General features: G+C 38.8%; 1 protein-coding gene across 1 annotated transcript in view; it reads right to left on the bottom strand.

The window, feature by feature from the left end:
• Window positions 1-877: 877 nt before the first annotated feature.
• Lhfpl1 (LHFPL tetraspan subfamily member 1) overlaps window positions 878-27,037 on the bottom strand; it is a 39,571-nt gene continuing 13,411 nt past the window's right edge. Inside the window, exons 2-3 of the mRNA XM_021153962.2 lie at window positions 25,551-25,649; window positions 878-1,093 (exon numbers count right to left, since the gene is read on the bottom strand). Of these exons, the coding sequence (XP_021009621.1) occupies window positions 912-1,093; window positions 25,551-25,649 (281 nt within the window). The 3' untranslated portion in view covers window positions 878-911. The remainder of the gene's footprint in view (window positions 1,094-25,550; window positions 25,650-27,037) is intronic.

Genomic DNA, 27,037 nt, shown 5'->3' with positions numbered 1-27,037 from the left:
AGAGCAGTAATTAAAGCAGGCAGAGAAACTTACATCACACTACAGATGGTTACCATGACAAACGTCACTGCAGACTTCCTAGTCTCTTATAATAAGCTTGGATAAAACTTTCAAGAATACAGCAAACACATCCTTGCCCCCATCACTGGGAGTTCATATTTATTGAACACCTGACAAATGTTAGACTCAATGAACAACATTCCTCTAGCTAGAATAGTTTAGGGAACACTTGCCACTATATTTTGATACCAGTCACCCAGCAAGAGTAGAAAATTAACTCCTATGAATATTCTAAAGCATAATGTGAAAGCTGCCCCATATTAGATGCACGTGAACATGATTAGTGTTTTCCCCACTGAAAGTTACCTTTCTACCATGCTTTCTCGTGCATAAGGAAAAAAAAAAAGAAATGAAGTATAGGCTTGAGAAATTCACAAATGTTTCAAATAGTAATTCTTGAGATGTGCTTGTGAGGAGCAATAAATATTAGGGGGAGAGCCATGCAAATGAATGGGTGCAAAATAGCTTAGTCTGTCTTCCAGTGCCCCTTGAGTACTACTGCTCCTGAACAGAATCTATGTTTTAAAGTAAGTGGGAAGTATGTGTTATAGAACTCTGAGGAGTTTCTTGGTTATTCGGTATCTTTTCAAGTAAGAATCTTACTTTGCATAAAGGTACTCAGTGTGACTTGGGTGACCAGTAGAAACTTCATTCCCGTGAATGTTTGAATCATTGTGCTGAAAAATTATCTAAATAGCCATGAACTTAGAGTTTTGGGCAAACATGAAAATGAGTGACACGTGTTTAAGGAGCATGCAAGCATTAGGGTATATGACTAGTAGATGGCTGCCTTGGCTTACTTAGTACATCTGTTCAGGTTTCTTTTCCCTCTTTAGTAAATCTTTCAAAGCTTAAGGTTTGAGGCAGTGATCAAGCTCCATGGCATAAGAATTGGTATTCCTCATGATGTTCTCCACCAACATAACTGGCTTGGGATTTCTTCCAGCAAAGCAAGAGAGCCAGGTGCAGATCAACATGGCTGCAGCAGCTCCACCCCCAGCACAGTAATAGGCCCAGCCAAGTCTACAGGTTCCTGTGAAAACAAAGATAGAAGCATAAATGTTGGTTTATGTTCTCATATATCTTCAGGTAATAAACTGTAATCTCTGAAAGTATATTTTTAATTAAGATGTAATTTCCATCTAATATCGTTCTTTTTTTCCCAAGCCCTACTTCCTGGCCTCTTTTCCCCTACTTTCTAGTGATTGTGTGTGTGTGTGTGTGTGTGTGTGTGTGTGTGTGTGTGCGCGCGTGTGCGCGCGCGCGTATGATTTCATAACTGACCACTTGGAACTGGATAGACAATTAGGGGATTCCTCCATGGGGGAAGACTATTTCTCCCCTACTCTCAACATCCCTTAGTTACCTATAGTTCTTTGTCTAGGAATATGGCCTCATGAGATTTTTCCCTTATAAAATAGTATACCTCTGATACATTTGCTTTGGCATAAGATGGTTAACATAAGGACACAAAATAGTGATGTAAGCTGAGTTTTCTAATTCCTCCTTAGTTCTTCGCTCTCCCGTGCCTTAGCAAGACCTTATAAAAGTATATTTACAGTTAGAGTAGGAACCTAAGACTGGTGCAGTGGTGACATTGCTGCAACAGTAATTACAATGACAACAGGAGAAAGCTAATAGTGTATCAAATATTATATTAAGTTCTTTATACATACACCACATTGATCTTGACAGCAACTTCATGAACAAGATACTTTTTTCTTATAAATGATGCAGCAGACAAGGCACAGGCTGGGAATGCTCACACAGCTAGAAAGCGCTAGTGTTGGACTATAGACCATGCTTAACTATTGTTCACAAGCACTACACTTTTAACCAAAGAGCTATACTACCATTCGTGTGCTTCTCTAAGAGATCCTTGTTCTAAAACATCAGGGGATGAGACAGAAAAAAAGCCAGTTCCTTTTTTCTTATGATGTCTCCATTTTACCCTAAGCATTTAATACTTATTAGAAAGTATATATTGGCATCAAAGGTAAGTTTATAAGAGAGTAGCTTCCATTTGAATGGTAGGAAAAAAATGTCACATGCTCAAACACATTCACCTCACCTGGTACCATTTTATAAAAGTAGGTCACCTTCTTTGACAGACCAATGCTTTTAGAAAAAATCTTTAAGGAAACATTAATGGCCAGAGAAAGAGCTGTTACTTAATGAGTTATTAAAGTGTCTAACTGCTATAATGAAATGCTTGAGCACATAGGCTCTGGAAATGTTGGTAGATGCCTAATTATACAAATCTGTAGAGAGGTCCTGGGATGAGAAATAGGCAGTGATACTTCTCTACCCTACATAAAGTCTGCAGAAAGCTAGTGTGACTTAAGTTTCTATTTAAATTGACTAACTAATGTGTCATGGAATGAGTTTAAGACAGGTTCAAGTAACGATACTTTTTCACTCACTCAATTTCCCACCTCAATTGTCCTTACACTCACAACTCATTGCTCATGCTTTCTCTCCTGTAAAAAATACCAACTTCTGTCTTCTTGTTCATTGATTCTTATATTACAAAGAATACTCTTCAGGACATGCCACCTAATGGAAGCTTTCCTTGCTTCATTGCCATAGGCCCAAGTCATCCCAGCCAAGTAGAGAACCCTGAATCCACCTGAGCATCCCATATATGGCTTCTTCTGCTGGAGAAAATGTTGAGAGGTAACTTTACATTTCACATAGTTTTGATCTTCCCGTTCCTCCCTTCCCAGTAAATGATGTCTTTGATACTTTTTTGATGAGGCTTCTAGTTTTTTAATACCATAGTGAGTACAATTTCAAAATGTCAGATCTTCTCTAACCACATTTTGAAGCTGGATGCACTTGAACTTGCAGACACCAACACAAAATACTCTCATCTAAATTTTCAATGACATTGAAAATCCAAAGTAATATTCTATTGATGTTTTAAGTGTCTAACCTTAAACCCTTTTACTCTAAAGCCTATGCACATTGTGTCTCCTCTGACTAAATGTTTCCTTCATATATATATATATATATATATATATATATATATATATATTAAATTTCCCATCATACTCTGTTTGGTCAATGTGCTATAGCTTATAAGATTTCATTAATTACCTCCATGAACTTTCTCTAAGCTACCTAAGTCAAATTCCCTCACAGGAGGCTGTCATACTATCATCTTTCCTTCCTTTTGAGCTTGAATAGCCATTCCCTTATCTCCTGTCTTGACAGGTGCAAAATAGCAGTCATTCTAAGGAATAGTACTTTGTCAATATTCCTAGGCAATCATAAAACTTTTAATAAACTTCTGTGGCCCCAGCCCAAAATAATGAGGAAAACTAGATTACCAATGCTATCAAAGAGATAAAAGTGTGGATTTAAAAAAATACTTTTAAAACTGTTTTTTTTTAATTAGCTATATGGTTTGAATAACATGGCTCTTATATGCTCATGTATTTAAATGTTCAGTCTGTAGTTGGTGAAACTATTCGGGAAAGATTAAGAGGTGTGGCCTTAATGGAGGATGTGAGTGTCACTAGATGGTGGACTTTGAGGTTACAAAAGCCAGTGTCATCCCCAGTTAAGTCCCTGCCTGTGTCATACCTGTGGATCAGATGTAAGGTCTCAGCTATTGCTCTAGCACCATGCCTGCCTGCCTATAGCCATACTTCTCACTGTAATGGTCATGGACTCTAACCCTCTAGAATCATGACCCCATATATTACATGCTTTCTTTTATAGGTTACCTAATAACCAAGACATTCATATACAAGACAATCGACTTTATGATTTTTTTCAATCATCTATATCATTATACTTTGTTATTATTTGTCCACATCAACCACCACCCTTCTCAATGATCCCTGTCTTGCAAAGGCATAGTTTTGCTAGAAATGCCTCCTTAGATGAAGGAGTGTACCTATCCCCAAAGTGGCTTCAACCTGAAAAAGATGGTGGCATATGGGGAGAGTACATTGTAGTCTATTTTGAAGTCATCAGCCAATATTTCTATGTCATTCCTTATCTTATTTCTCCATAAATATGAGAGAGATGTTTTCCTCAATTCATGCACACATTCAAAGCAAATTCTTTGAAATTAGCAAAGCAAACATTCTTCGGTGATCATTAGAAAGAATGTATATGTGTGTGTGTGTATATATATATATATGTGTGTGTATGTGTGTGTGTGTGTGTGTGTGCATGTGCATATATATACATATATATATATATACATGATATTATATTATATTATATTATCCTAACCATTCCAACTGGAATATAAGGCTTAGAAATAAATATGAGGCATATGAAATGTCTCAAATGCAGAAAGGCAGAAGCAGGATTTTGGCCACATCTCTAATACTCAGTCTCATATTGTGCTTCCCTATGGTTTTCTTAGCCTTACTCTGAATCTCTCACAAAGTTACATCTTATGACTTGATCAACTCTATTGATCAGCTCTAAAGTGGAGACAGCTAAATCAATTTACAACATACTCCTGTGAACCACTCCTCTAGCTTCTCCAATTTAAATGCACTAGCATTGTAGAATAGTTAGGAGCCATCTCTGAGATGGAGCCATCCCTGAGGTGTGCTAATTGCTAAGTAACTTCATGCCCCTCAGAATTTCCATTCTGTTTCTTCACTTCCCTGTCAGGTTGTCTCCTCATTACAACAGCAGGGATATTTTTATTAGGCACATGCACTCTGGGGTCAGGAAAAGACTTGCTTCTTTAAATGAAAATAACGTATGTATAGTGTGCCCTTCAGCTCTACTTGGTAAAGATATATCAAGAAAGGACTTGGTAAACTTTTCAAAACAAAGAACTAGTTACTACTGGGTGGTCAGCCAATGTCAAGGTGCTGCTATTGCCATCCCAAGTATACTCTTGAATTTCCTCTCTCAAACAGTCTTGTTAAGCCACTGAATAGCACCGAGTCCCAGCCATCTGCTCCTGTCCAGGATGTTAAAAGGAACAGAAATAGATCTTTGTTCCCACACCCTCATCATACCACATATCCTGCTTGAGGGAACAGGGGAGATGTATATCCGATATTGCAAAAGGAAAACAAACAAAACATTTAGAACTACTGTTCCACTTTGATCATCTCTGCCAGTCAACCTACCAACTGATAAAAGCATCCTCGAGAAAGACCAATGACTTGGCCATCTTAAAAGTCTCTGAGACAAGATATCAAGGGCAGGCTGAATTTAAGCTCAGCATCATGCCTTTTCATTTCACAAGGAGAAAAAATAAGGAGATATAAATTACTGTGATCTAATGTCATTTGACTGGGCCCTAGCTCCCCTACCTCTTGGTGTGTGTGTGTGTGTGTGTAGGCTAAAAGTCAACATGATTTTGATTTCTTCAGTCACTCACCATTGAACCAGGACTTTCCCTCTAACATAGAACATAGGACAATTTCCTATGACAAAAAAAATGGTTTAGCCAAAATATCAGTGTTATCAAGACTGAAAAATCCTCACCTAGGAGAAGAGCAGATGTTTAGAATTTAAATTCTCTTCAAAATACATCTTGATACCTGAAGGATCAGCCCAACAAGATTAAATGTTCATAACTAAAGTATTAGCCCAATAAAATGGGATGATCTCAGTTCTGAAGACTTATGCTTGGCTCTTGCTTAGGAAGTAATTGCCCAAGAAGGAAAACTGAGAAACCCTCACATTAAAAAATTTCTAAATGTTTTGAGGGAAAAATAGCAATTTCCTTAAAGCTTGGAAACTGTAGAATTAGGTGAAAAAGAAACCTGTTAAATACACTGTGTCTAACCCCCTATTAAGATGGGTAAAAGTAAGTAAGTATCTCCCTAAAAATGGGATACTAGAATCAGATCAGTTCTTAGAAATCTCTTGAGAAACAGTGATATTTACTGTTCCTTGCCCTTGAATGGAATGTGCTGCCTCTGAATCTCTGTGCTTCTAGTGCCTGTGTCCTCGGAAAAATAACTGCAGCGAATTGACCTCACACCTAGTGGTTTTCTCCACATCCGTACATGAGTGTCTGCTAAGAGAAAGATTGGGTAGCAGGATAGGGGAAGAGAATAGGCTCTTAAGTGCAAATGAGCTTTATGCAAAGTTTCTGGATGAGCACTGAGCTAAGTCTGTTCCATTTTGTGTGCTTCTGCCTCACTTTTAACACCCTTTCCGAGTCACTCTATTCTAGTGTTGAATTTGCTGTGACAGAATCTCTCATAAAAGTTATTAAATCATCACTCAGCAGTGGGCCTGACATTTAAATCAAGACATGTTGCTTTTATTCCAAGTTGCAAATCAAATTGGATTGGAGTTTGACTGTTTCCTTTGATTCAGCATTAAGTCATTGCCGTCTACTGTGAAAAAAAATGTTTTTAAGTCACTGGTGCCACTTAAGCTGGGCATCTTCTGTAAAGTCCCAGTCCTATGCTCTTTTATAAGTATGATGCCTGGAAGTTGCCTAGGTGTTCTAATGAGCCAGTGGGACAAATTAGATAAAAACTAAAACAATTTACCAGCATTAAGTACACTGTAGATTGTGGCTCCTGTGGCTTACCAGTGGTTACTGTGGATTAGCAGCTGTGTGGGTATCAAACGTTAGAATCAGAACAGGACAGCACCTGAGAGAAAGTCTGCTCTTTCAAGGAGCAATATTCTGAGCATCATCTTAGAAGTAAACAACCCAAAAAAGTGCTCAAGATCTATCTCAAAGAAGGATGTTCTTAGAGGAGGAAGAAACAGTAATGATGGAGGTAGACACACAAATCAAGCATGTCTGTCTTTTGAGCTTTCTTTGTCCTCTTTAAGTAGAAAATAATATGATGCTATTTCAAGGTCCTGAAAGTCTTAAGGAATAGGTGTGGAAGCAGGGATATTGCAAGCACATACCAAGTGACATCTTACAAACTGACTAGGCCTATGAGGTATATGAAACTATCAGACAGTTAAAGGTTTGATGCCACAGACCCTTTTTGGTCCCTGTCTGCATAGAACAGGTCTCTAGTTGCAGGTGGACAAGGAGTCATCGAATAACAAACAGAAGCAACACAAGAGATTGTGTAGAATATGAGTGTAATTTGTCAAGTCAAGCATCAAACTTTTTATACAGAAGAATAACAAGAAACCAGGCAAGATACATCCACCGAGTTACAGTGACACAAAACATAAGGAATGTATACATCAAAAGATGGTGGGGACCAGGCCGTTGCTGCTGCTGCTGCTACTGTTGCTGCTGCTGTTTACCACTAAGAAGGGATCCAGGTGTAATGCTAGTCTAATCTTAAGCCCACCACCAGGAGTTCTTACTAAATGCCTGATTGATGCTGTTTCTTTGGGCCTAGTGAAGAAACCTGTCTCAGGGGGATTCCCTGACTCTTTCATGGTAAACCCACCTATTTGCTAGGCCATTGTGAATTCCCTTGTCTGGGTAAGACTGGCTATTGTCCCAAGTAAACACTCTGCAGACCAGCCCTGAGCTATTCTGCTCCATTCTTTGTAATGCCTAATTAGTTTCACCATCTCTAATAGAAGTAAATTTGAATGTTACAGAATAGATAACCTTCTTACTGAATTCCTACTGAATTCCAAGTTTGTCTGTCAACTTCAAGGATTTTCTATGATGTTGGAACACTGGCCGAGACTTACCTATGTCAGAATTCAATCTTTAAAGGCACTTATAATAAAATAATACTAAAAGAGAGCACGTGGATCCATACACCAGATATCTTGGGGATAGGGTATGAGTATACAGGTTATGAGAATGCCTGGTTCCAGGAGGTTGAGTTTCCTTGAAACTCCCTGCCTCCTGAGTGCTTCCAGGCCTCTTGGCCTGCCAAGCAGACTTCACTGGAGTGTACGTAGCAGTTTGACTTGGAATAAGTGTTACTAAGGGTCTATCTCTGAAAATAACTACTGTTGGTGGGGTGGTCTGATGCTGCTATGTATTCAAATGGTAAAACTGGTCCACAAGATCTGGCTGCCCCCAAGGAGTAAATCCTCACCTACACCAAATGATGCTATGTAAACTTTGCTTCCTTCTTTAAAGCTATCAGTTAAAATAAAGTGACTATGGCAAATTACTGCAGAGAATAGAAGAGAATAGAATAGAGTTTCAGTTAACAGGCTGAAGGTCTCAGGTAGGGACCACAAGGAGGAAGAATAATGAAAGAGAGAGTGAAGGAGGAAGAAGACACAGAGAACAGGAGGTCTCCATTCAATATGATGAACTAGGAGCCCATGCCTGAGTGAAATGCACCCCCAGGACAGACTGATGGAGAGAAGTAGTCTAGATTCAAGCAGCAAGTATTTGGGGAGCACATCTGGGAATTAACATAATAGTCTAGTGAGTAGAAAAATTGATTAGGGGTAATGCCCCTGTAATTGTACATGAGGTGATTAAATAATCCATAGGATTATGCCTCAGTTATTGGGACCTGGCTGAGTCATATTAGTAATTAGTAGAGTATATTAAAATCCATTTACAGACTCCTCTAGGAAAAGACATGATTGTGAGACAGCATCAGTCATAAGGAGGCCTGGATATTGGTGGTTATTAGAGAGGATACCAGAAAGGATAAGGTTGTATAGAAGCTAGAAGCACTAGAATAGGGCAAGAAGGCATAAAGCTGTTTGGAGAATGTGAATAATTCAGAAATACAAAGAGAAATCTGTGTTTCTGTACAAAGAAGAAATCCAGCTCAGTGTGGTGACCCACAACTTTAATCCCAATACTCATGAGTCAGAGGCAAGTGGATCTTTTTGAGTTTGAGGCCAGCCTGAACTACATAGTGAGTTCCAGGCCAGCCAAAGCTATATAGTGAGACCATGTCTCAAAATTCAAAACAACATTAAAAAAAAAAAAAAACTACGAAATCCAAATTGTAAGGGTTCTTGGCATCAGAAGATTGAGGAACAGTTTCAGGAAGAACACGGAGAACAGTTCTGACATCTATTTGTCCCATTTGCTATTAGTCAAAGGACTGGCAAATTGAAGAAAGATGGACCAAAATAGGAGAGGAAGGTATATGATGAAACTGTATGTATCTTCTTCATCTCACCTTCAGTATAAAGAGAGGAGACAGAGAATTTTGTTTGTGAGACAACTCAGGTAGTTTTAGTAGTATTCCCCATGTCAAACTGGTCTGTTAATATTTATCCTAAGAAAAGGACTCAGCATACATAGACACCTAGACTTCCGGCAAAAATTAATGGGGTAGCAAGTGAGAAGGGCTAGAAGGGGATCAAAGACTAGAAAGAGACTATAGGGGGCAAAGGAGGCAAACTTAAGAGGGTTAGAGTATCGTGACCATGGTAAATGAGGACAAAGTTGGAATAACAGAGCTCTATCCCTATTAAGGATACAATTTTTCCAAAGCCAATGGGAATGAGGAAGACAAAGGTTTACAATTTTCTAATTTGTTATAGTTTTGCCAGACAGGCCTGGCTCTTATGGCAACAGAGACAATGGGGGATTATAAAGAAGCCAGTGGTCTCAGCTGTTCCATGATGACTTTCAATTTCAGACTTCAGGGTTTCAATAGGAAGTAACATAAGGAGATTTTTCAATGGAGCAGAAGTTAAATGAGCAGAGAACTTTCTCCAGTAGGTTTGAGCAAACACAGATGAATAATCTTCAAAGAGAAAGCATAGCCGATGAATTCAAAAACAATTGCCAAACATCTTACTTCTCCTACCACAACCTCCAGGAAAAAAGACAGCCACGACTATGAAAACATCTTTCTACTCACATTCCAAGCTGGGTATGCATGTCACCAGCAGCCTAGAGAGGATGCCCAGAACCCAGTGAATATTCCAGAAGTCTGCCAAGCTACCTTGGCAGAGAAGGAAAAAACAAACAAACAAACAAACAAACAAAACAGAGAAAAGAGAATTTCAGTACTTTAGGTAAGCACATTACTACTGGTAGTACTAACTTTGATCCAATCAGATCTGCTAAGGACATTCTAGGTTGGCAAACTCATCATGAGCCAACTGAATGCTCTAAAGGGAAGGAAAGACCAGTTGATGGCACTTGCAAAGAAACCAAATCCTCATGATGACAAAAATGTCCTCCATCTGATTTTCCTCTCCCAGACACACATTTCAACTAAACAAATTGATTCCTATTGAAATCTCCCTTGGCATTCTGTACTTCTTTTTATTGGGTTTCTTGTATAGTTATCATTTTTAGCTGTCTCTGCTCATCTTTTTCTTCAGTGGGGAGAAGCATGCCTCAGACCAATTTAAACTGTGTTTCTCTGTCTTTCTCCAGACTGACCTCCTGGACCCTTAAAAATTGCCCATATCATCATGTTGCCCTTTGTACAGCTCATTAATTCTACCTAGAACAGCTTCTTAGAATAGCTTTGGACATTCTCCCTAAGGAGAGAAGGTAAAAACCAGCTAAGCAAATATTAGACTGCTTTCATTCAGCATGAGCTCTCTAAGACACTTGGCTTCTAAGCAATTGGTCCCTCTCCTCTCATATATACTCAATAGCCCTCTGCTTGCATCGACTTGAACTTTCTTAGCACTAAGCCAATAACTGAAACAGAAGTCGTTATTATTGGTCAAATACTTCCTCATGCCTGGCACTGTGGTAAGCTCTTTCAACAAGCCATTCTCTCATAGGTAAGATTATTAAAATACAAAAAAATAAATAAAAACAGGGATTAGGGTGAGGAGATGTTCTCACTAATATGGCAAGTGCTATGATGCCAAGTCACACAAGGATGAAGATGGGGATCAAATTCATTGTAAAGGGGACAAGGATGTTTTGAAGAAAAATCAGAAATTAAGCAGGCAAGGAAATGAGAAGAGGCAGTCTTATGAAACACAGTGACAGCTGCAAAATTGAGGCAATGGGGAGGAACTTGGGTTTTCTGGATAACTGACATGGCAGAATATGTGTATATCTGAGGTCCCTATAGGCCTTGTTGTGGAGTCTGGACTCCATCCTCAAAGTAATGGGGAATTATACTTGGTAAGACAGAATGGCATCAGATTTGCATTTCATAAATATCACTTTAACCTAAGATGGAGATACCAAGGGACCTGTATGTAGGATCTCTAACAATCTAAAAACAGGAGATAAAGAAGAAGAGGGAAAAGAAAGAAGAAGGGGAATAATGAGATGGAGGGAAGGGAAGCAAGAGATGACTCTAGTAACCCAGGGTAGAGTGCAAATTAAGAGAAGAAAGATAGGATTCTAGAGTTCTCCTTATGTGCCTCCACATTATCACATCTACAGGTGCTGATGTCATCCATTTGGATTAGCATCATTATCAGTTATTTGTTATATAACTGTACAGTTTATCTCTTGAAACAAACTACAATCTCTTTGAACTCTGCATTTTATACTGATTTATTCAATACTTTATAGTGAACATCCAAGATAGAATAATGAGTATTATCTCTATTTTGATAAATTCTTAAATACTAAAAAATGCTAAAGGCTCAGTCCCAGAAACTTAATCTACCCTAGAACTTAGGAGTGAGTGAACCCTCATGCAAATCATTTACTGAGACCTGTACTAACAATGCCAGCTTGAAGCATTTGCTGTTTCTATTCAGACTCCAGTGCCTAACAGATACCTGTCATGGAGGCTTATAAAAAATTGCCCTCAAATACCTCAGAAATAACAAAGTCCCCAAATTATACCATCCAATATGAGAATAGTACTTCACAACTTACAACATACCATTTCTACTTACTCTCCCAGTTAATCCTGTTTCCTGAGTTTTAGCCATTTGTCAAGTTGGAGCTATAGGCAGGAATATTATTCTACAAGAAGGACTTAACAGAGAGATGAAGCATGTCTCGAAGTTCTCCCATTTCATCAGGAGGTGTCTATAGTAGCTGGAATTATTCAACTTTGGACCTAGAGAGTCGACGTGGTATAGGGAGCAGAGCCTGACATGACAGTTACAAAGAACTGCATCTGAAAGCATGTCCTGGCCCTTCCAAACTGGATCCCCAGGAGCAAGCCATTTACCCTTATTGAGCATCTCTTCCTCATGGTAAAAAATAAATGTGACTACTCACTTTACAATACAGCTAAGGGGGTAAATACAATGGTATATTAAACAAGAAATCAGTGCAGAGCCTAGCATGATGAGTACTTTTCAGATCACCTGTCTGCTAATCCTAGTCTCTGCAAATACCTAAAAGAACTTAAGATGCAGATATCTAGGCTTCCCTACAGATCCCTCACATCCATAATTCTGGGGAAGAGTCCAGTAGATTCCTAAGTCCAGCCCAATGGGGCCCGAAGTAAGGTATATCATTTAGCCTATTAAAGAAAAAATGTGGAAAGTTATCTACATTTCTTTAAAATTTCCCTGTGCTTGTTGCCATGCTAGGGGCATTCACTTGAGAGAGATATTTTTATCTTTCTCACCATTTCTTATAATTCATTTAGACGAGGTTTAGTGACTATTGTCTGTAGGAAACCATATGACATAGCTCTAACATATAGGTCTCTCTTCCCTGTAATCCCAACCTCATCAGGGAATTTCTCCTAGGAATGTAGCTGTTGCTTGCTTTGCTCTTTTGCAACAGTTTCACTTTATTATCAAGCCTCTGGGTTAGTCTGACCTATACCAACAACAGCCATAATCATAACAGTTGCCATTCACATTTACAGGGTGTGGGCCCTGAGATGAACATATATTGTATGGTATCTCACGCCATCCTCACTGACTGAGCCTCATGGCTTGGATGCTACACTGTTAATATCTGCTCTTAAAAGTAAACTCTGGCCGGGCGTGGTGGCGCACACCTTTAATCCCAGTACTCGGGAGGCAGAGGCAGGCGGATTTCTGAGTTTGAGGTTAGCCTGGTCTACAAAGTGAGTTCCAGGACAGCCAGGGCTATACAGAGAAACCCTGTCTCAAAAACAAAACAAAACAAAAACAAAAACAAAAAACAAAACAAAACAAGTAAACTCTGAGATTCTGCTTTTAAACAAAAGCTTAAAATTCAGCACCATTTTATAGGGAAAGGACTAACACACAATAAAGGTGAAAGAGGAAGCAGAAATTGGCACTGATGCTTACAGAAGCAACTCCAGGGGAGGAAATGGAAGCAAAGAAATTGTGATTCACATTCTAGAAAGTAAAGAGCAAAAGTGCTAAACCAAATGAATTTGCCTTGCTTTACTGCCATCGTGTGGTTGTGTGGTTGATAGACAACCAGCCCCTAGAACTTTATTTCTGTTCCTGAGCCTGGGAGGCCTCAACAAGACAACAGGAAAATAAGGCCATGCAGTGGACTTGCCCTTGAGGCCTTTGGAAGAACCTTCTCTTCCTCTGGGGTTGCAGAACTGCAACCGTAACAAGCAACTAATTCAGGGTTGAACACCCTTTCTCACGTGGATTATTTCAAGAAAAAGAGAAATGTTTATAAAAGCACCTCTGTTATTTCTTCTAGTCAAAACGAAAATCACTTTATATCCCCTGAGATGTATAGAGTGTCATTACCCTAAATTTCTCACTATTTTTAATCTAGAAGCTGATCAGTGAGAAGATCTAACCAATTAGAGTTCTAATTTCTACCTCTCACAGGCAAGATTATTGTTTCAAAACTTTTTGGTGCACTTCTCTAACACAATAGCAGAACCGGTTCTGAAGATAATTGATTTCTCACATTGCCTATGGGTAAAAGGGTTTAAAGAAGTGAAGTGGATCATCTATGGCCAGACAGTAAGATAGGGATAAAGCTACTGCACAATGTAAAGGTGTGTTAGGCAGCAGACATATGCAGTTGAACAAAGTTGTTTCATGACCCATTAATTTTTTCCGGTCTCCTCCAACTTAGCTCAATTTCTCCTCTGTATGGACCCACATCTCTGTTGTTCATGTACATAACTCTGAGGTTTTCAGCAATGTCTAAGCCCTGAATTTCCCAGGACTGTCAACCTTCCAGCTAATGCTTCCCCAAAAGATAGTGGCTCTGCGCAAGGTCCTTAGCTAAATACATTTTTCTCTCAGACAGCTACCAGCAGTGATTCTCAAACTATTATTGTGTATCAGATGATTATCCTAAGTACATTGCTGTTTTACTGTATATTTTAATGTATAAAAGATGATATTTTGATGTATATGTAATAAAATAATTACTAGTTAAACAAATTAATATATTTGTCTCCTGCTACAGGTATGTGTATGCTAAAACACTTGAAAATATACTTTTTGAGAACAGGGGGGAAAAGACAGATATGAAGATAAATGATTAATGGAGAGCAAGTCATAACAGGGAGCTAAGTAGGTATATAGGACCCTTGGTTTTCTGAAAGTGGAAAAAGATTCACATCTACAGGCAGGCTTTATTACTGGAGCTAGTAACCCGGCTACTCACCCACCTAGTACAGTGCTCTGTACATGAAAACAGAGTAGCCAGGTCTCAGAGTGGGGAAGTGATGTGCCCAAGCAAGCCTAGGAAGACTGAAAGCAGAGTAAGCAGTTTACCCTTGCCAGGCTGACTTCTCCCACACTCTACTGCCCCACTGTGGATGCAAAGATGCTTGCTAAGCCAGCTGTGCTCTGGTGAGCACAGCAGACTATCCACAAAAAGGCTGTTACTTGTATGTGGGATATGTTCTTCTAGCTAAGCTGCCTTGTCTGGCCTCAGTGGGAAAGGAAGTGCCTAGCCTCACAGAGACTTAAAGTGCAAGGATGAGGGATACCCAGAGGCCCCACCTGCTCAGAAGAGTAGTGGAAGGGGATAAGGGAAGGACTGTGGGAGGGGTGACTATGAAGGGAGCAGTGAGCAGGATGTTAAGTGAATAAATAAATAAAATTTTAAAAAGAAAACTGAAAGAAACAAAAGGTAACAGGAAATTCCTGGAAACTGAACCCTGGAAGGTCAAACCCCAAGTCACCATAAAAGGCTTTGAACTGTCTAGAATGGGCGGAAATGTTAAGAGAGCAAGGGAAATGAACCACCAGAGAAAGGAACTACAAGGAACACACACATGACCTTTGGTTATCCTCTATCACCAACCTTGGTCAAGAGGGATGGGCCTTTCCTTTCTTGTCTCCATTAAAGTTTGGGTCATCTCCTCCAAAGGGACTCTGACAATAACAAGTTGTATTAATGCAGCATTGTGCTTTGTATCTAATGGTGACTTTCCTCTATCACCCCAATCCTACAAGAATCAATACTATTAACAATCCCCATTGATGATATACTGAGAAGTTAAGGAGTGTGCCCAGATTTGTACAACTAGTAAGTGGCAGGGCTCACATTTGATGACAAGTCCAGCACTGCTAACCTGTGAATTTATTCTTCATGTTATATAGGCCACAGATTATAAAGCTGTTGGCCACGGTCCTATGGGGTCATGTAACAAAATATGGGAGGGTAATGAAAACCTTAGCAAGAGCAAATGGTTTCTGAAGGCACAACGAACATAAGTTAATTCAAAATCACACTTATAATGAATCTGAGGTGTTTATGGCAGCACCTTGACCAGGCTCCATCATGCAACGTCAGTGCAGTCGTGATTCTGAATTTACAACATGGTGCATTTAGTACTGTACATTCTCTCACCTCACACCATGTGACGGCAATAAACACAACCTGGAACATGGGCTTGGATTCAGTACTGTCGTATATTATAAATTACAAGGATTTTACTATACATGCAAAGTTTGCTGATCTTGCAGAAACGGTGATTCAATAAAGGAAAACAGAATCTTTTAATATTCCCCGACTGTCATTCTTTAGTATGTAAGCATTGAAATAGTATATCTTTGGATTGGATTGTGTTAGTAAAGTTGAATTTTAAAAACTGCTACCTTTATGCACAGGGGCTGCACAAGTCCAAACAGATAGGATCCCAGCACAGAAAGGGGAACTGAACTTGAGGTCCCATTTCTACCACCAAAGCCATCTCCAACTGATAACTGCTCACAAAGGACTAAGCAGTGTTTGTCTGTGAAGCCTCTCTGGGTATACAAATCGCTCTTTAAGGTTAGACCCCAGGATGCGGGGTACATATCCAGCACAAAACAAACTCAGTGGTATTTTTGAAGACCCTTTTTCTTGTGTTTTGTTTAGGCATTTTTTTTGCCCTAACCATCTTTTGTTTATCTATTATAGTTTCCAAGTTTGATTTTTTATGAGTTTTTTTGTGTGTGCATGCGTCTACATGTGTATTGTTTCTAGAGGATTTTTTTCTGTTTGTCTGTTTTATGTTTTATTCTGGTTTGTTTGTAATTTTTATTGGTTTGTTTTTTGTTTAAAGAAAGAGAGTGAGAAGGCATGGAGTTGGATGGGCAGGGTTCTGGGGAGAACCTGGGAGGAGACACAGGAAAGGAAATCCTGGTCAGAACATACTGTAGGAAAAAAAATGTGCCTAATAAATAAATAATATAGCAACAAAGCATAAAAATGAAAACTGCTGTTTGAGTTGATGAATTAAATTTTAGAAAAAGTCAGTGAATTTTGGCTTGACTTTAACACAGCACTTGCGGTAGCTTCTGAAGTGGCCCTAACAGGTTGGTACTCCATATTTATGTGAACTTGTCCTCCCAGCACCGATAATTACAAAAGCAAAATACCAATCAAATGAAAACTATGGAAGATGCTATAAATACTTTCATACTCAATATTCAGCCAATATTTAATTTTCATGTTAAGCAAGCACATCATTTCATTAGCATACCAATTAGCTTTCTTCTTACTAAATGGTAAATAAATAATTGGTACATCAAAGGTTTTTTAAGTAATAAATTGATTTCTTATTTCTTATTAGTTTTTGACATATATCTTTTTTTTATTTCTAAGTGCCTGGGGTTGTTAGAAAATTTGTTCAGATAATTTTTAGAAGTAGAAAATTAAGGAAGTCCTATAGATATAGGATATCTCTATCTCTTAATTGATTCCTTTTCTGAAAACTAAAGCATAAGACATTACATACATGTTTGTCTTTGCTCCAGCCAAATTCCCAAGAGATACAGTCCCTCATGTCGGAGAAAGCATCGCAGCAGGAAGCTTGCTCACAAGTAGGTAGATCAGGACACACATACAAGAATACTGGGATTCATTTGACTGGTTCTTTTTTTTTCTTCTTCTTCTTCTTCTTTTTATTCTGGCTAAAACCCCGGCCTGCGGGAATGACTCTACTACATGCAAAGTGAATATTCCTTCCTCAGTTTAGCCTCTCTGAAACACCCCCATAGACTTGCATAGAGATATATGTCCCCTAGATACTTCTAAAGCTAGTCAAATTGGTAAAAAGGCCTAATCATCACACATGAGAATACTACTTTCATTTTAATACTGGGATCAAGATGAGGAGGAGGAGGAGGAGGATGAAGACGATGAAGATGATATCACACAGCAAACAAGGAATGTGTAATTTCCTCAACTCACTGAATAAACTGCTGAATAACTTTCCATAAACCAATTTACATGTTCCAAGGTTACATCATTATAACAACAGCATGGTATGATCAGCTATGCATATATTTTCCTTCTGTTTGTTGATTGTCATGAAAGTTTAGTACAATTTTGTTTGTCATAAGATGTTTTAAAATAAACATAAATAATAAAGAGTAACCCAAAGGGGTATTATTTATACTTTCATATGGGCTATCATCTTAAAAAACTAAAAGAGTAAGCAAAAAGATATCAGAGTAAACTGGTACTTGCCCTCCTATTTCTACCTCAACTCATCTTTTAAGTCCACTGTAAATCCTACTGGTTTTATAAGCCAATGCTCTGTATCCTTTTGAAGTATGAAACTGTAGTGATATGCTTCATCTCAAGACACTATAGAACTTACCTAAGGATTAAGTGTTCTGGATACCAGTCTTTTCATTAAGAAGTGCTATATTCTAGCCAGTCATGGTGGTGCGTGCCTTTAATCCCAGCACTCGGGAGACAGAGGCAGGCAGATTTCTGAGTTCCAGGCCAGCCTGGTCTACAAAGTGAGTTCCAGGACAGCCAGGGCTACAGAGAAACCCTGTCTTGAAAAACAAACAAAAAACAAACAAACAAAAAAAAACAAAAAAAAACAAAAAATTAAAAAAATAAAAGAGAGAGAGAGCGAGAGAGAGAGCTATATTCTATTAGAAGTATTTAGATTCTGTAACTTCTTACTAGGAACTACTTGTGTGTTTCTGCCTATGGGGCATTGAGAATGGGGAATGGTAGTTCTGAATTTGAGAGGATTTTGAAATTTTTAACAAAGCTGAACTATGTATTAGTTACGTGTTCAAGTCTCTTATCTGGATTTCTTTTTACTATCCTAAAAGAAAAACTCCTCTTCACTGCTCATGTACCATATTCTCTCTAATATAGGATCATTCCCTCCAATGTTCAAGCATTTCACCATTTTAGAAAAAGATTCTCTTCATCCTGTCACCCCAGATACTTCTCAGAATTCTCAGTTCTCCTCCATGGCAGCAGTTTGTCAATTTTTAAGAATGAATTTTTAAACAGAAAACTTCAAGTATGAGTTTGTTTATTTTATAGTAATAGAGATCAAATCCATGTGCAAAAGCACTACCAATGAGCTACAAATGCAGCCAAACAACAAAATATTTTCAAAGAGGTGTCTACACACAGCACCGTCATTTTTCTTATGTCCAACAGCTGTGCTTCTATGAATGTTCTTCTTATAAGTTGCCATTGTCAAACTGTCTATGAATACAAACTTTCAACAGCAATAAAAAATAACCACACCCTTTTGGCATACTCCCCAACTTTCTTAATACTTTTTGAATTTTAACATATATATATATATATATATGTTTTGTCTGTGTGTCTGCGTACCACATGCATGTCTGGTGCAGCCTCCTCTGCAGAGGAACATAGCAATTAAGTTCAGAGAGTCCCAAGTTATGCCTTGCAACATGATCACTACCTGTCACATTGGAGCCTTCACATTTAAATTAATAAAAATAAATTACATTAATAAAATTAAGCATTTATTTAATAAAATTAAAATGAATAATTGAACCCTATATCCCACCAACCCAATTTGTATTGTTCAAGAAAATGAGGTAGTTCAATCATTGGTGAAATGTCAATCGAATATTTCTCCATGGCAACACTCATAGGACTAGAACCACAGCTCTGCTCCTCCACCAGATAAATAACTTTAAGCAAGTTAGTCAGTCTCTCTTAACCTTGTTTTCCATTTCTGTAAAATGAAGATTCTAGTGTACACTACAGGGACTTGAGAGGTGGCTCAGCAGTTAAGAGCAATGGCTGCTCTCCAAAAGGACTTGGATCTAAGTCCCAGCACCAAACTATTGCCTCACAACTGCCTGTAGCTCTAACTTCAAGGTATCCTGGGATCCAAAGTCCTCTTATGCTACAAACACACACACATACACACACACACACATGCACGCGCGCATGCGAACTGTCACAATGAAAGTATTTTATACAGTTATTGCAGGTTAATCAATTTCTATTAGTTCTTTGAAAATTTTGTGCAATGAGTTTTTACCATATTCATTACCTCCAACCCTGTCCAGATCCATACACCCTTTCCTACTCACCCAATGTTGTATAGTCTTTTTTTCCTCACCTGTTAAGTTCAATTTGAGGTTCCCATATATTCACAGTTGTGTAGCCTTTTCACAGGAACATGATCTACCTACCAATGGCAAAAACCTTAAAGACAAACAACTCCCCATTTTTATCAGCTATTAGTTGCCAATAGCCCCTTGGTTAGGGGTGCCACTTTATATCCACCTCCTCTCATACAAAGAATAAGAGCTTTCAGAATGCCCAGCTAAATGCCCTTCTCTCAATATTTAGGGATCATTGCAATAAGGGGTAGGCGGGAAGACTACAATACCTATAGGCAGAGAATGAATACAAAGAATTATTACAGTATGCACAAGACCCATGTGAAAACAAAAAGGCTATTCTGGATACGGTTTGTCCCCCAAGAAAATTATGTGCTGAAAATATGGTCCTCACAGTCAGTGATGAGGTAGTGGGATCTTTAAGAGATGAGGCTTAGTTGGTAATGGCAGCTCCACCAACATAAGTGGGTGGATGCTGTTTTATGTCAGATCTCCAGAGCCCAGACTAGTTACCAAGAATGAGCAGGTTGTCAGAAAAGAGCCATAGTTGCTCTCTTTATCCTTGCACACATACACAAATTTTCTGTACAAACTCAATTCATTTTCTGCTTCCTCACCATGTCTTGATACATTCAGACACTGACGTTATACCAAGTTAAACATTTTGTCTTTATATATTATCCAGTAATGAGTAATCTGTTGTAGGAAGACAAAATATATTAAGACACAGGCTAATTAGCAGATTGATGCCAAGATATAATGGGTTGCTATATGGATAGTAAATGCCACATAGGTATTTTTATTCACTGAAAAGGGGTTTCCCTCTGTAGCCCTGGCTGCCTTGAAATTCACTCTGTAGATCAGGCTGAAACTCAAGAGATTTAACTGCTACCACCTCCTGTGTGATGGGATTAAAGGCATGTACCACCACTGCTCAGTTACATACTCACTAATTTTATGTGCTGGGAATTTCCAAGACTTAGAAGAAGCTTTCTTTTTACTCATTTTCCACAGCTGAGTAGATCTTCACCAGGTTGAAGCTCCATAGGAGGAACAACAATATGAACCAACCAGTACCTGCCAGAGCTCCCAGGGACTAAACCACCAACCAAAGAGTAACCATGGAGGGACCCATGGCTCCAGCTGCATGTGTTGCAGAGGATGGCCTTGTTGGACATCAATAGGAGGAGAGGCCCTTGGTCTTGAGAAGGCTCTATGCCTCAGTGTAGGGGAAAGCCTGGACAGGGAAGCGGGGGTGGGTAGGTTGGTGAGCCGGGGGAGAGGGGAGAGGATAGGGGATTTTCAAAGGTGAAACTAGGAAAAGGGACAATATTTGAAATGTAAATAAAGAAAATATCTAATGAAAATACAATAAATAAAATAAAAACTAAAGCTATCTTGATTGAAAAAAAAAAAGTAACTTCACCTGTTTGTAAACTAGACATTCACAGGGTGCTAGTCATTGTTATCACATTCCTCTTTGTAGCCATATTATACACATGCTAAGAACTCCCAATTTCTCAACTTATGGACAGACTCCTCAGTGAGCCCGATGGTTCGACATTCACATTTAGGCTAATAGACACAACTAACAAATGTCCGAACTGAGATTCCCTTTTCCTCTTCCAGTACCAACCACAGCAACTTCTCTTGTCTTCCCATTTCTAGTCTTCTCCTACCCACACCAATCCTATTATCTTTCACAATGGATGGAACATTTTAAAATGCACTCCTGTCCTTCACAGTCTACTGAAGATTAGGTCTAGCAACTCACACACAACTGACAGATATTCAAATCCCTGATATAAAATGGCATTGGAGCTTGATAGGAATCATACATTCTTTATGTATATTTTAGTCATCTCTAGATTACTTATAATATGTAATTCAATGTAAATTTTATGTAAGCAGTTGCTATACTCCATTATTTATAGATAAATAATGAAAAATGTACATCTGTAATACATGCAGAATTTTTATCAAATTTGTTTTTTCCATACTTGACTGAATCCAAATATAAAGAAACTAACCTGTGGATGCAAGGGACAAATATACTTTTCATTAAAAAAATTACATATATGGCTGTTGTATTCCTATCACCTTCTTCTCCCTCTTCTCCTTCTCCTTCTATATTCCCCATCAAATTCAGGATCTCCTTTTATAATTTTTATTGTTTTATGCATGCTTATATGTGTGTGTAAATATATATATATATATATATATATATATATATATACATACATACAACCTTTCAATGCTTGTGTGTGTATGTATTGTATTGGGAACTGACCACATGGAAATGGACAACCTACTGAGGGCTCACCCCACCAAAAAAATGATGAACTCTCCCTCTCTAGGCAGCCATTAATTGCCTTTACCCCTTCATCTAGGGGTGGAGCATTGTGAAATTTCTCCATCCCTGTTAACATGTCAAATGATGTTGATAAGGAATATTTGTAATCAGTCTACTTTATTCAGATAGCCAGCACCTGGGTTTTTTTTTTTCTGCCTAGTCTAAGACTATCCTCCTAACTGACTCTTCCACTTTTGCCATAACTTTCAAAATGATTCTCTGTAACTCCATCACAAGAACGTTTCGGGGGTGTAAATCACATCTTGTCTCTGTCCTTCATAAAATCGTGCAATGGCTTCCCATTTCAGATAAGATAAAACACAAAACTCTATAAAGTTGGATTGCCACTCACAACCATTTGGTCATCTATTATACTTCTTGTCACTCATTCAGCTTGAGTGAGCAACACTGATCTTCCAGTTCTCCAATATCTAAGTAATTTCCAATATATAGAATATTGTCCTGTCTCTGTGTGTAGAACTCTCTTTTTCCTGAATTTCTCCTGGTTAATTCTACCAATCTCTCAGGTTTCTTCTAAAAATCACAGATTGTTAGGGAGGTCTTCCTAATGTTTTCCCAATTGATGTAAGAATCTCCTCTACTATTATCACTTATAGAAACTGTCCTCCTGAGCTAGAGAAAGGACCCAAGAAGCTAAAGGGGTCGGCACCCCTATAGGAAGAACAACGATATGAAATAACCAGTACCCACCCCCAGAGCTGTGTCTCTAGTTGCACATGTAGCAGAGGATGGCCTAGTAAGCCATCATTGGGAGGAGAGGCCCTTGGTCTTGGAAGATTATATGCCCCAGCACAGGAGAATGCCAGAGCCAGGAAATGGGAGTGAGTGGGTTGAGGAGCAGGGCATGGGGGAGGGTATAGGGGACTTTCAGGATAGCATTTGAAATGTAAATGAAGAAAATATCTAATAAAAAAAGAAAAGAAAAAAATAAACTGTCCTCCTTGTCACAGCAGTGACAACACTATAATTTGGCACCATGATAGTCCCTGTTCCTTCAAGAAGTGATGCAAAACCTTTGAATCCTCACTTGAAAACACAAGAGTGTTAGGTCAGGAAACTTGTATTGTGTGATCAGGTTTTTTGGCCTCTGATTCATTGTCTTTAGCTTGAAGAGGTAAGAGCAGATTTCTTTCAGTGTAAAGTATCATGCAAAAAGCATGATTTGTGTGTGTGTGTGTGTGTGTGTGTGTGTGTGTGCATCCAAAGTCTCTTCCATCACAGCACATCCATCCCAGTAAGGAAAACAGATGGGCAAATATGAACAAATGATTATACATTATGTACTACAAAGGAAACATATATAAATATATGGTAGTGAATGAACTTTGAGGTTTGTGTGTATGTGTATGGCCAGGGTGCTCGGGTGTTGGACTGTCTTCCTCAATCATTCTTCATATTACTTTTCTTGAGACAGTGTTCCTTCTGTGAATCTGGACTTCATCCATTAGCTAAGAATACTGCCCAATAAGCTTTTAAAATATGCCTGGCTCCAGGACTCCCAGTAGAGCGATAGAGACATCAAGCCAACCACAAAACTTTCAACCTAAAACTTATCCTGTATCCAAGTAATGCAGGCACAGGGGATGGAGCAGAGACTGAGGGAATGGCTGACCAATAACCAGCCAAACTTGAGACTCATCCATGGCTAAAAACCAATCCCTGATACTATTAATGATACTCTGTTATGCTTGCAGACAAGAGTCTAGCATGGCTGTCCTCTGAGAGGCTCCACCCAGTAGCTCACTCACACAGATGCAGACAATGACAGCTAAACAGCAGATGGAGCTTGGGGACTCTTATGGAAGAATAGGAGGGAGGATTGCTGGCCCCAAAGAGAATAGGAATTGCACAGGAAGATCAACAGAGTCAACTAACATGGACTCTTGGGGCTCTCAGAGACTGAACCACCAACCAATGATTGTACATGGGCTGGACCTAGGCTTCCCCACACATGTGTAGCAGATCTGCAGCTTGATCTTCATGTGGGTTCTGAACTACTGGAACGAGGCTATCACAAAAGCAGTTGCCTGAAGGTGGGATATGTTCTTCTAGCTGGGCTGTCTTATCTGGCCTCAGTGGGTGAGGAAGCACCTAGCCTTGCAAAGATGAGAAGCAACAGGGTGGGAGAATACCTGGAGGGGGTCACCTGCTCAGAAAGGAGAGGGGGCAGGGGGAAGCATCATGGCGGGGGGGGGGGAGAACATGACAGAAAGGAAGGCAGTGAGTGGCATATAAAGTTAATAAGTAAAAAATAATAATAAAATTAAATTTAAAAAGAGTGGTGTAAGCAGCAAAGGCTGCTCAGGACTGGAGGTTTTCTGGAATGTGGAATTTTCTGTGACAAATTCAGAAAATCTAAAACTACTTGGATTGAGATGGTCACCATTATTTAGAATTAGATTCATTGCAAACCAACAGTATCAATGGACAGCAAGTTGAGAATCACTGCCATAGATTAACTGCCTAATGGGCTCTCTCCATGACTCTCATGATATGAGCTTAAAACTTATTGGAAAGATGAAAATAATGCTACTACATAAAAGAGAATAAAATACAATAATGAATATAATGTTCATATACAATCACCATTTTGAGTGTGTATAACCTTTAAAACATGTAAATTACAGGTAACAGTTTCTTCTGCTGGAGACATAGTGAGATGTATTTAGGGTAGTGTGTGTAAAAATATCAATTGTATTTGAAGTGTTTTTTCTTTTTACTATTTAATATATAGAGCAGTAGATTTCATGGTTACATTTTCTAATGTATATCTATCAATATATTTTATACTTAGTCTCCTCATCCACAATGTTCCTCCTCTCCCTCTCCTTAGTCCTCTTCCTCCCTGACAGTCATTCTGTCTCCTGTCTTCATGTTTCAAACAGTCCACTATCTCTTCTTGCTCTTTTATCATTCTTTTATCTTTAATCATTCATTTAGACTTCCTCCACTCCCAAAGTCCTCTTCTTAGTTTGATGTCCTATTCACACAGACATAGATACCCTTAAATTCAAATTTAGGTTCAACATAAGGGATAAATTTATGATATCTTTCTTTGTATGTATGTGTCTTCTCCAGAAGTTGCTCCTTTACCCATTTCTTCTCTGCTATCCTCACTGGTTGTAATATAATCCATCTTAAGTATTATAAACATTGCATTTCCTCTCTTCTAACCAACACACAGAGGAAAGCAAGAAAATATGAATTCTGTGAATGAATCTCTCTTTTTCTGTCCCATTCTTTTATATTTCTCCTCAGGTAAGTGATAGAAAATAACACATACCAAAAATTTGTCTGCATGCCACATACTTCGAATTACTCTATAGTTACTTCCTCTACACTGACCAAAAGAGCCTGGATAAAAATGTATAAATCACATAGAAAGAGAATTAACAAAGGGGAATTTTAAAGCCATTCCCTACAAGTTTAAAAAAGCAAAAGAACTCGGACGAACATACCACCTCCTACATGCTGACAGCAGGACAATTGCAGACAAGTGCCATTAGTCACAGAGGACTCCACAAGAGGTAAATGTTTGAAGACATTTTTCCCATAAACCATCACTGCCATTCTGGCCATCCAGCCTTACCTAACTGAAATTGATTGGAGACATTCCCGCATGTTTGCATTACCTCCGGGCTGTTCCATCCTAAAGGATATAATGCACAGCCTGCACTTATCAGCAGCCCTGGAAAGAAAAGCACAGGCACATGTAGAAAAATAGAGCAGTTTTCCAGTCATCCTGACATCTACCCTGGGCTGCTTCACATTAATTCTGCCTTCCCAAAGCAGGCCTGACACTTAACTTTTTACTCTAAAATGCTTGATTTCTATCATACTGTCAATTCGACAGAATTCCTGTGTCATACCATAGGTAGTGGAGTGAGATAGATAGATAGATAGATGATAGACAGGAAGAGAGAGAGAGAGAGAGAGATCAACTCAAAGACAGAATAGTATAGGAAACTAAGGTTCATTTTACTCTTATAGCCATTTTTTCTTTGTTTTCATGCAGGGTTTCACTATGAGACCTTCTAGCAAACTCTCCATGAAGCTACTGAGCAGAGCTCCAAACTGCATCCATGTTGAGGAGGCTTCATGTGGTAAACAGGGCCCTATACTCTCTCTTTTTCAAAGTATTATTTCAACCAAAATCCAAGCCTCTTTCCCTCCTTTGACATCTATGTCCCTGCAATGATTAACTTTGACTGTCAATTTGGTGGGACTGAGAGTCACCTAAAAAGTACATTGCTGGGCATATCTGTGTGGGTCTTTCCAGAGAGATAACTGAGATGGGAAGAGACACCGTGGATGTAGATCACAGCATTCCTATGCATCAGTGTGCTGGAGCAAGTAAAGAGGGGAAAGGACGAACAGGAGCATTCATCTCTCTCTGCTTCCTAACAGAGCATGCAATGTGACTTTACACTCCAACCACCACTTGGAGGGGAGTTCTCAGTGCCACTGATTCTCATTGTGAGCAGAAATGAACCTCCTTAAGCTGTTGTAGGCTATTAATACAAACCCATTTGATGATCTCCCATTGGTTTTTTTTTTTTTTTTTTTTTGTCATTATAGGGAAAGCCTATGGAATTTTAATTACAATCTTATTCTAAAAGCCACAGTTATAAGTCTGGGTTTACCTGCCACCATTCTATCCTAGGAGCACCTGATTCACATTTTATAACCCATGTCATGCCAGGCCTTTCACTTCAGTAATTTGGAACAAACACTGTCACATGGCACAAAATTCAAACAACTTAATTGGTTGGCCAGTTCTGGGTGCTGTTGCAGCCAGACCTCAAGAAAAGCAGGACTAGATTTTGACTTCTGAAATTTTTAATTAAGAAACATACAATGCATGATGGTGCATGATGGTAATCTAGGTCCTTTGGGAACCTAAGGCAGGAGAATTATGCTTCACACTGGGTTGCATGGCATGTTCAAGAGACTAGCCCAACAACTTAGGGAGATCCCGTCCTAAAGTATGAAGAAAAGACAAACAGGTAAGAGAAAACAAAACAAAACAAAACATAGAACTCCTAACATAATTAGCAGATAGCACAGACACGGGAT

The sequence above is a fragment of the Mus caroli genome, unplaced genomic scaffold (assembly GCF_978045245.1).
Source record: "Mus caroli unplaced genomic scaffold, Mus_caroli_1 scaffold_5, whole genome shotgun sequence".
Classification (NCBI taxonomy): domain Eukaryota; kingdom Metazoa; phylum Chordata; class Mammalia; order Rodentia; family Muridae; genus Mus; species Mus caroli.
The sequence above is the reverse complement of the archived record's forward strand: the minus strand, read 5'-3'. Positions and strand labels throughout refer to the sequence as shown.